Raw genomic sequence first — 11,587 nt, forward strand, 5'->3', positions numbered from 1 at the left:
TTTACCAGTATTTCTTTTTTAGGTTTATCGTTTTTTATATCCAGAGAGCAATACTGAAACAGAAGAAATGATCTGACAAGTCTGAATAAAAAACACCAGATTTGGTTTCATGATTATTATTTTAACAGCTTCTCTTTATTGAGGTCCCAACATTCATCATCACAATTGAGTCAAATATCAACAAACACTTTTTTCTTTTTTCTAATCAATGGAACAAGGTACTACAGTGCAGGCTATAAACAGACATAATACAAAAAAAATGTACAGAGACAAGACTAAATATACACACAACCACCTTGGCATAATGCTATCCATGTTGCTAGTATTTCCCGTAGGCATTACCATGTTGTCAATCAGATAAAACATAAGTCAGTCCATCATGGTCCACTCTCTCCAGGACCAGTTGCCATTTCATGATAAATCCCTTAACATTGACATGAAGTCAGTTTTTGCAGAAAAATAATTTTCAGTGTCGCCTAAAAGTTTTGAATGTTGATGATAAATAACCCCAATAACATGTTTCAGATGCGGCTCAACATTTTGTTAAAGTAACATCGCACCCCCGTGGGTCCGGACCCAGACCGGGGTCCGCTGTTTGAGACCCCTGCTCTTTAGTGAATTCCTATGTGTCGATTCAGGTCACTCAATTTATTAAATCTTCTCTGACAAACATCACAAACATAAGGTTTCTCCTGTGAGTGGGTTAACATGTGCACCTTCAGATTGTCCCTGCGAGAAAATGGTCTCTGACAAACATCACAACCAAAAGGTTTCTCTCCTGTGTGAATTTGCATGTGTCGACTCAAATCAGACTTATTATTAAATTCTTTACCGCAAACATCACATTTATAGGATTTCTCTCCTGTGTGGTCACTCATGTGATTGGAAAGCCTTTTCTTATAAGCAAAACTTTGACCACAAACATCACAACCAAAAGGTTTCTCTCCAGTGTGGGTTCTCATGTGTTCCTTCAATTTATACTTGCGATTAAATCTTTTTTTACAAACATCACAACTAAAGGGTTTCTCTCCTGTGTGAGTTCTCATGTGGACCTTCAAATTTGATATGTCGCTAAATTGTTTCCCACAAGCGTCACAAACACAGGGTTTCTGTCCTGTGTGAACTATTTTGTGTCGTTTCAGATCAGATATTTTGCTAAATCGTTTCTCACAAACATCACAACCAAAAGGTTTCTCTCCTGTGTGAATTCTTGTGTGGATCTTTAGAAGATATCTGTCGCGTAATTGTTTCCCACACACATCACAACCAAAGCGTTTCTCTCTTTTGTGTGATGTTCCTCTGGTGTTGTTCTCAGATGTTTGAAAGTTCTCACAGCTCATGTCCATGTGTTCACTCTGAGCTTCAGACTGGGACAAAGGTTCCCTCCAATCCTCACTGTCTTCAGTGTCAGAGCAGTCTGTTTCCTCTCCATCAGTGTCTTGTTGTGTACAAGTGTTTGCTGCTTCTGGGCCTTCACTGATGTCTCCATTTGGTTCTACTTTCATGAGTTTAGCTGAGCTGCAGGTTGCAGGTTCTCCTTTGATGTTCTCCTCACTTTGTCTCCAGTGTAGCAGAGAACACTGAGCTTCCTCCTCTTCATCTTCACTCTTCACAGTAACAGCCGTGATATCCGTCTCCTGCTTTTCCTCCAGACTTTCCCACAGTTCTTCCTGTTCTTTCTTTATGTGGAGATGATCCTGGAGCTGCAGACCATGTTTACAGGAAACACCATCAGGAACATCTGCAGGAAACCCTGAACACAACCAGGACCATCAGATACGTCACTATACTAATACATCATTTTTTCTTTATTTTTATCTCCACATGCTGTCAAAGGTCAACACTACAAGAATATATTAAAAAGTAATTTTTGTTATTGCAATTAAATAAATGTAATGTATTTTAGTGCGTAATTGTGACCATCACCAGCAATCCCAGAGGAAAGGTAAAAAACACTTTACTATTGGGAGGATATAAAAAGAGAGGGCAGTGTTACACCTAGATGGGGGAAAGGGAACAAGGAAGAGAGAGTCAGGTTTGGAAATTGAAAGGGTGGAAAGAGTTGACTGTTTTAAAGTGAGAGTGAGATGTGATGTTATAGTTGTGCATATTGTGCTTACTGTGTAATCAGTTCAACCACACTGGTGACTGAAGCTTAGCTATAATGGTGGTGGCTGTGAACAGAGGGGATGAGTGAGTGGTTTTACCTAAAACTGGTATTTGGGATCAAAGTGTCTAAAGTTAAGCCCAGTACGAGTTTATCCCACACCCCAAAGCCAGTGCATCCATGTTTGTGCAAGAATATTAATAAACTTTATTTGTAGAGCACTTTGCATTTGAAAATATCAAGGTGCTTGCGGGGTTTGGGGGGGGCACAGGGTGGTGCCCAGAGGGCTTGCTCAACATCCCACAGTGATGGCCCGGGTGAGATTTGAACCAGTGACCCTCCAATTACGAACCCACTTCCTTAACCACTAGGCCACCACTGCCCTAACTATTGTGTTTTCATATATTTGAGCTTTTAGAAAGGACACTGTAGGGAGTTGTATCACATTCCACTAATGTGAAAGTACAACTACTGGTGCCTTTCACTTTTTTTAGCCATTGAGAAAAAACAAAAACAGTAATGCAACAGCATTATATTTGAAAGTGTTTTGAAGGTTAAATCTGGTTAGATTTAAAGTGAAACGACACACTGAAGCTTACAAAACATAATTAAAATGTGTTAAACAAAAAAGAAAAAAAAAATCATCCAGATACAGTTTTCTCCTTCAGTGAAGATTGGCAGCTTTGAGGGGTTGTTGATACTGTTTCTTCTCTTTGTAATTATCTGCCCTGCTTTGGTGAAGATTCTCTCTGAGTCTCTGTGCCATCACATGTGAAAGACGTGGGTAAACTGAGGCCTGCACTTCTCTGGAAATGGGGCTCCTCAACTTTTCAGTCCGTTGGCACTGTGGTCCCTGCTAGCTCGCTCTCTCTCTCATCTCCCTCCCTCCCTCATGTTCGTCTGCTTACTGTGTGTGTAACTCCGCCCCTCCTCCCGTTGCTCAGCGCAGACAGAGACAACACACACATATTGACCAATCAATTGCTGCTTGAAGAGGAAAAAGGGCTCCCGTCGTTCACGTCAAAGAGTCGTTTCATTTGCGACCGACACATCACTACTCCTCCCGGATGTGTCAAGCAGAAAACAATCTTTGTGTAATGAGGCTAGGAGGTGGGGCATGGGGGTACGCTCTCCAGTGATTGGCTCTGACGAGCACGAAGATTCCTTGTTTTATAGATTACTATTATTATTATTATTATTATTATTATTAATAAAGATGTTGCAAAATACATGCAATTTCCTGCATTCTGGTGCATTTTAGCCTCATGAACAAAGTATTATCTGATCTTATCTGATGATAAAAGTTAAAAAGTCCAAACCTGCAGAGTGTTCTTCAGCTGAAGAGTCTGTCATCATGTTGCTAAAGCTAAGCTAAAGACTGGACGGTGTAGCGGTCAATCTGGTAACCGTGTTAGCTTGTGAACGACCTTCGTTTACGTCTTTTCCCTCCAATGAAGAATGGTTCATTAAACACTCTATTGTACAGCACAGATGTGTGCTCGGTTTATCTGAACTCTTTAAACTGATCATTACAAACACACGGAGAACCGTTCATTTCTTCTTCTTCGGTGGTTTTTAATGGTGGTCAAAGCGCGCTTTACTGCCACTTAGCGGACGAGCAGCAGCTCTGACGTCTTCATTTATTTTCTTAATAATTATATAATAAAAACATCCACAGCCACAAACTATTGTGACAACAGCATCAATAATTATACAAAGACTGATTCAAAAATACACATAAGAACATTGAAAATTAAAACTAAAAAAACTAAGATAAACAATCAATTAAGAAACAAAATCTCAAATCTTGACAGAAGGTTTAAATCTGATAAACACGACATAATTATTAATATTAGTTATTTAAGAATTGTTAAATATATATAACAATGTTTGATATACATATTCGGTAATAAAACATTGTTAAAGTATAAATTAAGTAAAGTCAACAATCATAATCACACAAAAAACAACTTATTCAAATTCAAGTTAAATGTCTGATGTAAAAATAAATATTAAAAGAGTAAAGACAATTTAATATTTTCAAACAGAATGAACATTATTCTTTTGTGGATGTTTAACATCTATCTCTTTGGCTCATTACCGCCCCCTTCCGCCACGGAGTGTAAAACGGTCATTAGCTCACACAAGGCAGTGGTTCTCTGATGATCAGGCTTCATAAACTGTGATCCAAACAATAGAAAATGTTTAAAATATCATGTTTAACACAAACTTCTTCTGAGATTGAAAATGTTAAGCTTAAATAATGTTTGTGTTGAAGCCAAAATCTTTTGCATTAAATCCATAACTAAAACGTTAAAAGTTAGGGAGCAGAATAAGAAGCATAATTTAAAATTTTATGTATAGGAAATGTAATATAATGATTTTAAAACGAAATGCAATGAACAAACATGTACATTTAAAATATGAAGCAGCTCACCAATGTTTTAATGTGGATAGTATGCACTCATTCATTAACTTCCTTCACAATAAAAGCAGAATATAGTTTATCTTCATTTGGGGCACAGGCACTGAAAATAAGTCCTGACCCACAGATTGAGAACCTGTAAACTCTCTGGGTTAGGGTTGTTCTCCTTCCGTCTCAATCCGTGCACTAACTTCTCCACAGGATCGTGATGCGTCGTTTTGTCCAACTTCATAACTTTAATTTAGTTTTAGTCAACTAAATTACAATAATATTTTAGTAAACTAATATCACGAAATTAAAATTGTATTTGTTTATAAATATATATTTTGGCATAGTTTTCATTCACGTGTATTTGTTTTAATTCGTCATGGTCTCCTTCAGGGTTAAATTAAAATTTAAATTGAGTTTTTGCCTTTATTAGTCATATATATGTTGTTACACATATATGAAACTTGTCCTCTGCATTTGAACCCATCACTGAGGAGCAGTTTGGGGTTTAGGGACTTGCTCAACATCCCACAGTGATGGCCCAGGTGTGGTCATTTATAACTGTAATTGCGTACTTGATTATATACTGTAATTATGACATAAATGTAATTGGAAAAATATGTTGCTTTTGCATTCGTAATTTTATTGTAATTGAGTTTAGATTGAAAATGGGATGGAAATTCTAATTAAAATTCTACAATTTTAATTTTTAATTCTACAATTAAAACTCAAACCTCGAGAATATGTTACAGTTCTATGGCTTACACATACGTAGCTAACAATTATCAAAATATGTTTCATATAAAGTGGAAAGTGTCTATTTGTACGGTTGCCGTACGGACAACCCCCGGTGCTATTGGTACATTTACTGAAGTATACGTACGTAGCATGTTAGTGGGTTCGGTTTACGGTTAGGTTTCGTCAGTCACATGACCTAACCTGGCCAATGACTGACCTATCATGTGACCTAAATTGGCCAATGAGGGGCGCCGTGTACAAATAGAATAAAGGTATATTGATACGGCAAACGTACAGATAGCCACTACCTATAAAATGTACCTGTCAGTTCTCTGGAGGATCATTTTACCATTTAAAATTTAAAAAAAAGGCTCATACGCCCACGACATTATTACCAATATCTTCACGAATAAAGAAGCCGAGGAAACCAAGAGATGAAAAATAAAAGACATGATTGATAATATTTTTTTAAAGTGTATTTTACAGCTGATTTAAGACATGGATCAAACTGACCCGTTATCATCAGAGATGCTAACAGAAAGCTAACACAAGTGGAAGGTTACGTTTTATGGTCTTATTTAAGATTTAGTAATAGTGATTAATTGTAATTTATCTTTAGTAATTGAGAAAGTAATTGTAATTGATTTTCAGGGGGGAAAATAATTGTAATTTGAATTGGTAAAAATGAGTCATCTTAATTGAACATGGATAATGGAAGACATAATTATAATTAATAAATGTAATTGACCCCAACCCTGGTCTCATCACTTAAAATAATGTATTTGACAGTTTGTATCTGTTCTCTTCAGAATAATCACATAAAGTAGAAATATCAAACCCAGCACGACTGATTAGTTCAAAGTTCTGTTACAGCATCGTTGGAGAAAAACACTCACTTCTCTGTAGATCTCACTTTAATTAACTGAAACACATGATTAAAAACTAAACTTTGTTACAGAAATAAAACTGACAGTCGAGTGAGATGAGTTTTGTTTTCATGAGTTTGAAGTATCTTGAAAAAGAACCAAAATGTAAACTTTTATCAATGGGTGAAAAAAACAATACAAACAAAAAACTTGCCTCAGTTGAAAAAATATTTCTAAAACATAAAAAGACTTTGGCACAAATAAAAAAGCCTCAGGTGGAAAAGTCGATAAATATTTATAGGTGGTCTTATGTCGAGCTTTAGCAAATGTTATATGTTAAGGTTCCATTTATTAAGATTAATGTTATTTTCAGGAAATTTACTTTGACCTCCTGACATGTTTCACCTGTTACCTGCCAGTCTTCTTCAGAGGCATAGGCTGATCTCTTTGATGTGTCCTTTAGCAAGTATTGCCAGAGAAACTGAAAATAATGACAATAGTTAACTTCATTAACTATATTAAGCACATTTGACATGATTTCAGAAAGTTAAAAGCCTGTAATGACATTAGAGAAAGATGAGAAAACAGAAATGTGGAACCAGTGAAACTGAATTTAATTTAGAATTTAGAAAATTAGTGGCTCTTTAAATGTTCCATTCAAACAGTTTCTCTCCTGTGTGGATTTTGCAACATTGACTTCAAATCCCACATCTAAAAGGTTTATTCCGTGTGTCTATTCATGTGAATCCTCATTTGTTTTTGGCTCTCAAATTGTTTACCACAAACGTAACAACCCAGGTATTTCTCTCCAGTGTGAACGACCATGTGGCTCTTCAGATATGCATTGCAGCAAAATCTTTCTACAAACATTACAAATAAAGGGTTTCTCTCCTGTGTGTCTCCTCATGTTTAAAGTGATTCTGGTCTTTAAAGTAAAATTTTGACCTCCCACATCACAACCAAAAGGTTTCTCTCTTCTATGGTGTTTCATGTGTACTTTTAGACTTGCCTTTACAGTAAAGCTTTGATTACAAATATCACAGCAAAACCGTTTCTCTCCTGTGTGAATTCTCATGTGCTTCCTCAGATTTGTTTTGGTAATAAATCATTTTTCACAGAAGTCCCAACCAAAGGATTTCTATCCTGTGTGAATTCTGATGTATTTCTGACCACATCTTTTGTCAAATTGTTTCCCACACACGTCACAACCAAGGGTTTCTCTCCTGTGTGAATTCTTGAGTGCCCAGAAAGATTTGCCTTACAAGTAAACCTTTGACCACAAACATCACAGCAAAACGGTTTCTCTCCTGTGTGAGTTCTCGTGTGGATCTTCAGATTTGTTGTGGTGCGAAATTCTTTCCCACACACATCACAACCAAAGGGTTTCTCCCCTGTGTGAACCATCATGTGATGCTTCAGATATTTCTTTAGGCTAAAACGTTGACTACAAACTTCACAGCAAAACGGTTTCTCTCCTGTGTGGACACTAATGTGGCTTTTGAGATCCTCCCTAAGGCGAAACCTCTTTCTGCAAACATCACAACTAAAGGGTTTCTCTCCTGTGTGAATTCTCCTGTGTTCCTTCAGTTTATACTTTTGATTAAATCCTTTTTTACAAACATCACAACTAAAGGGTTTTTCCCCTGTGTGAATTTTCGTGTGGACGTTCAAATTTGTTCTGGTGCTAAATCGTTTCCCACAGACGTCACAACCAAAAGGTTTCTCTCCTGTGTGAATAGTCGTGTGAATCTTTAGAAGATATCTGTGGCGATATCGTTTCCCACAGACGTCACAACCAAAGGGTTTGTGTGCGTTGTGTGACGTTCCTCTGGTGTTGTTCTCAGATGTTTGAAAGTTCTCACAGCTCATGTCCATGTGTTCACTCTGAGCTTCAGACTGGGACAAAGGTTCCCTCCAATCCTCACTGTCTTCAGTGTCAGAGCAGTCTGTTTCCTCTCCATCAGTGTCTTGTTGTGTACAAGTGTTTGCTGCTTCTGGGCCTTCACTGATGTCTCCATTTGGTTCTACTTTCATGAGTTTAGCTGAGCTGCAGGTTGCAGGTTCTCCTTTGATGTTCTCCTCACTTTGTCTCCAGTGTAGCAGAGAACACTGAACTTCCTCCTCTTCATCTTCACTCTTCACAGTAACAGCCGTGATATCCGTCTCCTGCTTTTCCTCCAGACTTTCCCACAGTTCTTCCTCTTCCTTCTTTATGTGGAGATGATCCTGGAGCTGCAGACCATCAGTGGATTCTCCTTTACAGGAAACAAAAAAAGGTTTGTTGTTGTTGTCATTGTATAGATTTGTATTATCTTTGCATTATTTTGTTGTTGTCTTGGGAAATATCACACATTTACACACTATTGTTCAAAGTGAACAGACGGGCAAAAAGATGGAAATGTCAGAACTCGCTTATTTTTGCCATGAAATCTCCAGATATGACTGACTTCACCTTCTGGAATGTAAACATCTATGACACAGACTAAACCCTCACCCACACATTTTTGAGTCAATATCAAACGTTCCCATCATATTTTTTAACTGTAAAACAGATTCATGCCTAGCTGAAGCAAGTGTATCAAAAACAGATGGACACGTGAAATCTCGTGCTACTAATGTTACAGGATTTCAGCACATGTCTACAGCGGAGGAAAAATAAGTTACCAATACTTATGCCATTACACATTTGAATTTTATTTAAAAGATGTTAGTAATAATCACAAAATTTATGATGACAAATAGGTAGGGATGCAACAATATCAAAATTTCATAGTACAATATGGTCACAGTACTATTATTATTGTGGGTTTGCCCAAAAAAAGACGTGGAAAAAAGCCGTAATTTGAAATATTAAGTGTCAGGAATGTTAGGGATAAACATACTTACAGTAATTGAACACAAACCTAATGCTTCAATATTTATTTATTCCCCTTGATGGCCTATTTGTGTGATTGTTGCGGCTTTAAACGCCTGAATTTGTAGAAGCTTTTGTGGCATTTTAAAACTTTAGTTTTTTGCCTGTAAGAATCTCCTCAATGCAGGATTACGCGTAACTTTTGCTCAGCGTGGCGATACCACCAGGAGGCGCAAGCACCAATGATGTTTTCCACTTCTTTCAGGCTGCGTCCGAACAGTCCCTCCTATCTCCTTTCCTATTCACTTTTCCATAACCCCGTGGATGACATCAGGGGGTTAAAAAAAGGTGTTAGGACACTTTCTAAAGGAGTTAGGAAAAGGCCATCACGTTTGTTTTGACAATCAGACGTACTTCCACTAGGTGACATCATTATCTGACGGCCGCAAAGGTTAGTGACATCTGCTGTGGTGAAAAAACTACACATTTCCAAAACTGAACTAAAAGCTCATTTCTAACACTTTCCACTGATTTAATCTTAAATATCACATGGTTTGAATGTAAATCAAAGGAAAAGAGGTTACCATGGCTACAAGGAACTTAAGTGAAACTAAAAGAACGTCACATTAAGAATGGTTGATCACGCTGACTTTCCACTCACTAATATGAATTATGGTGAATAAAACATAATGTGGCTAAAAATGTCTCTGATCATTTTTCTAGAACCACAGTGTCTGTTTTATGTCAGTTATAATCTGATCATATGTCTACCACGTAAACATTTCCAGGGGTGAAGGAACAGTGGATAGGAAAAGAGATAGGAGGGAACAGAGGATAGGAAAGGAGATAGGAGGAAACAGAGGATAGGAAAGGAGATAGGAGGGAATATTCAGAGGCAGCTCCAGACTTCTGTCCACCTATTTTCACACTCTGTCCAAAGTAAAGCCACAGTTTGATCCCTTACAAGAGGAAATAAAGAGTGAAACAAGCTGTAGACTATGCAGAGGTAGATGTGCTGCACATTAGAGGAAAGAAACCTGAACATATTTAGAAATGATGCTCGGCTTCAGGTCACATCAACTCTATGAGGCATCAGACATTTGAAATAAATCCATAAAGTAGTAAACACTGTTAGACCTCTCTGAACAATGTGTTAGAGGTAATTTCAGATTAATTTCAAAATAAAAGTCAACTTAATTACCACACAGGACGTTGGCTGGAATCCTCTTGGTCTGGAACAAAGCTTCTATTTCCAGTTTCTGGGAAACAGTAAATATATTTAATCAGTTAATGATGAGCGTGAACAGCTGTAGAAATATGTAGGTTAGAGAAGTCTGCAGTAAACATGGTCATAGATCTGTGATGTTACCTCCTCAGGTTCTCTGTCAGTCTGCTTTGCCTCCTGGTTTTGCTGAGTCATGATCTCCTTTATCAACTGCAATTATTCACAGAGAAGAAGATTTAAACTAAAGGTCAACATGGAATCAAAAGATCACTGTACACATGTCAGGATAGATCAGCATAGATCTATATGAACAGTAACGTGTGTAGCATAGATCTATATGAACAGTAACGTGTGTAGCATAGATCTATATGAACAGTAACGTGTGTAGCATAGATCTATATGAACAGGAATGTATGTAGCATAGCTCTATATGAACAGTAGCACATAACTAGTATTGATCTATATGAACAATAGCACATATCTAGTAAAGATCTATAAGAACAGTAGCACATAACTAGTATAGATCTATATGAACAGTCGTATAGATCTATACCTGCTACACAGTACAGAGACATCTGCGATGCTGAGCTGGTGTTATGGTTCAACTGGTGACCGTGTTACCCTGAGGCTGGGCTGAGTGGAACGGTCAGTGTTAGAAAGATAAAAACGGTGCAGATGTTCTCCTAAAGGAGGTTTAACGACAATAATCAGCTTTAAAGACGGAGAACAGATTCTCACCTTCTCCTCCTCGTTCTTCTCCTCCTTCTTCTTTGGAGTTTCTTCTTCGCCGTCTGTATTTCCGGCAGAGTGGACCACAAACCGCTAATGGCTGCAGCCCCGCCCACATCCGTGCTTCGTTCAGGATAAATCAGGACAGTGGGGATTTCGGGCTTCTTTGCTGCATTACGACACTTGCGAACTGTAGGACTTCGTAATTTTCTTTTTAATGTACATAAATGTTGTCATCTATAAAACTAAATGGAAAATCTGTAATTCGATAAGCCAAAAAAAAAAAAAAAAGATAAATGCAGGCCTGCCTCTCTACTTGGGTCATTTGGCATCTAAAAATCCAATATACACTACACACATATGTAACGTGAGCTGGGTTTTTAGATCGTCGTGAGACAGGTTAGTATACACCTTTTCGCGTGACGTCAGCACATGACTTAGCAATGCGCGCAGCCATTTTAAGAGTGGTAATCATTTGCCTGACAACCGTTATTTACCGCTGATATCACGGTGGAGATTTTGCAGTCTGGCTGATTTTTATCGTATAATGCCTAAATCCTGCGTAGTATTTGGCTGTCATAACCACGCCTGGCTGAAGGAACAGATAGACTTTTACATTCACTTATTTACAACATGAGAATCTTTTTCAAGTATT

At 37.7% G+C, this 11,587-nt stretch overlaps 1 protein-coding gene and 1 pseudogene across 1 annotated transcript; both read right to left on the reverse strand.

Moving 5' to 3' along the window:
• Positions 1-417: 417 nt before the first annotated feature.
• Positions 418-3,703, reverse strand: LOC114464013 (gastrula zinc finger protein XlCGF8.2DB-like). Its single transcript, XM_028448037.1, has 2 exons — positions 3,427-3,703; positions 418-1,753 (listed from the first exon to the last, which is right to left on the reverse strand). Exons 1-2 carry the CDS (start codon positions 3,461-3,463, stop codon positions 612-614), a joined length of 1,179 nt encoding a protein of 392 aa, XP_028303838.1. The 5' UTR covers positions 3,464-3,703; the 3' UTR covers positions 418-611.
• A 2,545-nt stretch (positions 3,704-6,248) lies between these two features.
• Positions 6,249-11,587, reverse strand: part of LOC114464010 (zinc finger protein OZF-like) — a 34,923-nt pseudogene continuing 29,584 nt past the window's right edge.

Source organism: Gouania willdenowi, chromosome 5 (assembly GCF_900634775.1).
Source record: "Gouania willdenowi chromosome 5, fGouWil2.1, whole genome shotgun sequence".
Taxonomy (NCBI): Eukaryota; Metazoa; Chordata; class Actinopteri; order Blenniiformes; family Gobiesocidae; genus Gouania; species Gouania willdenowi.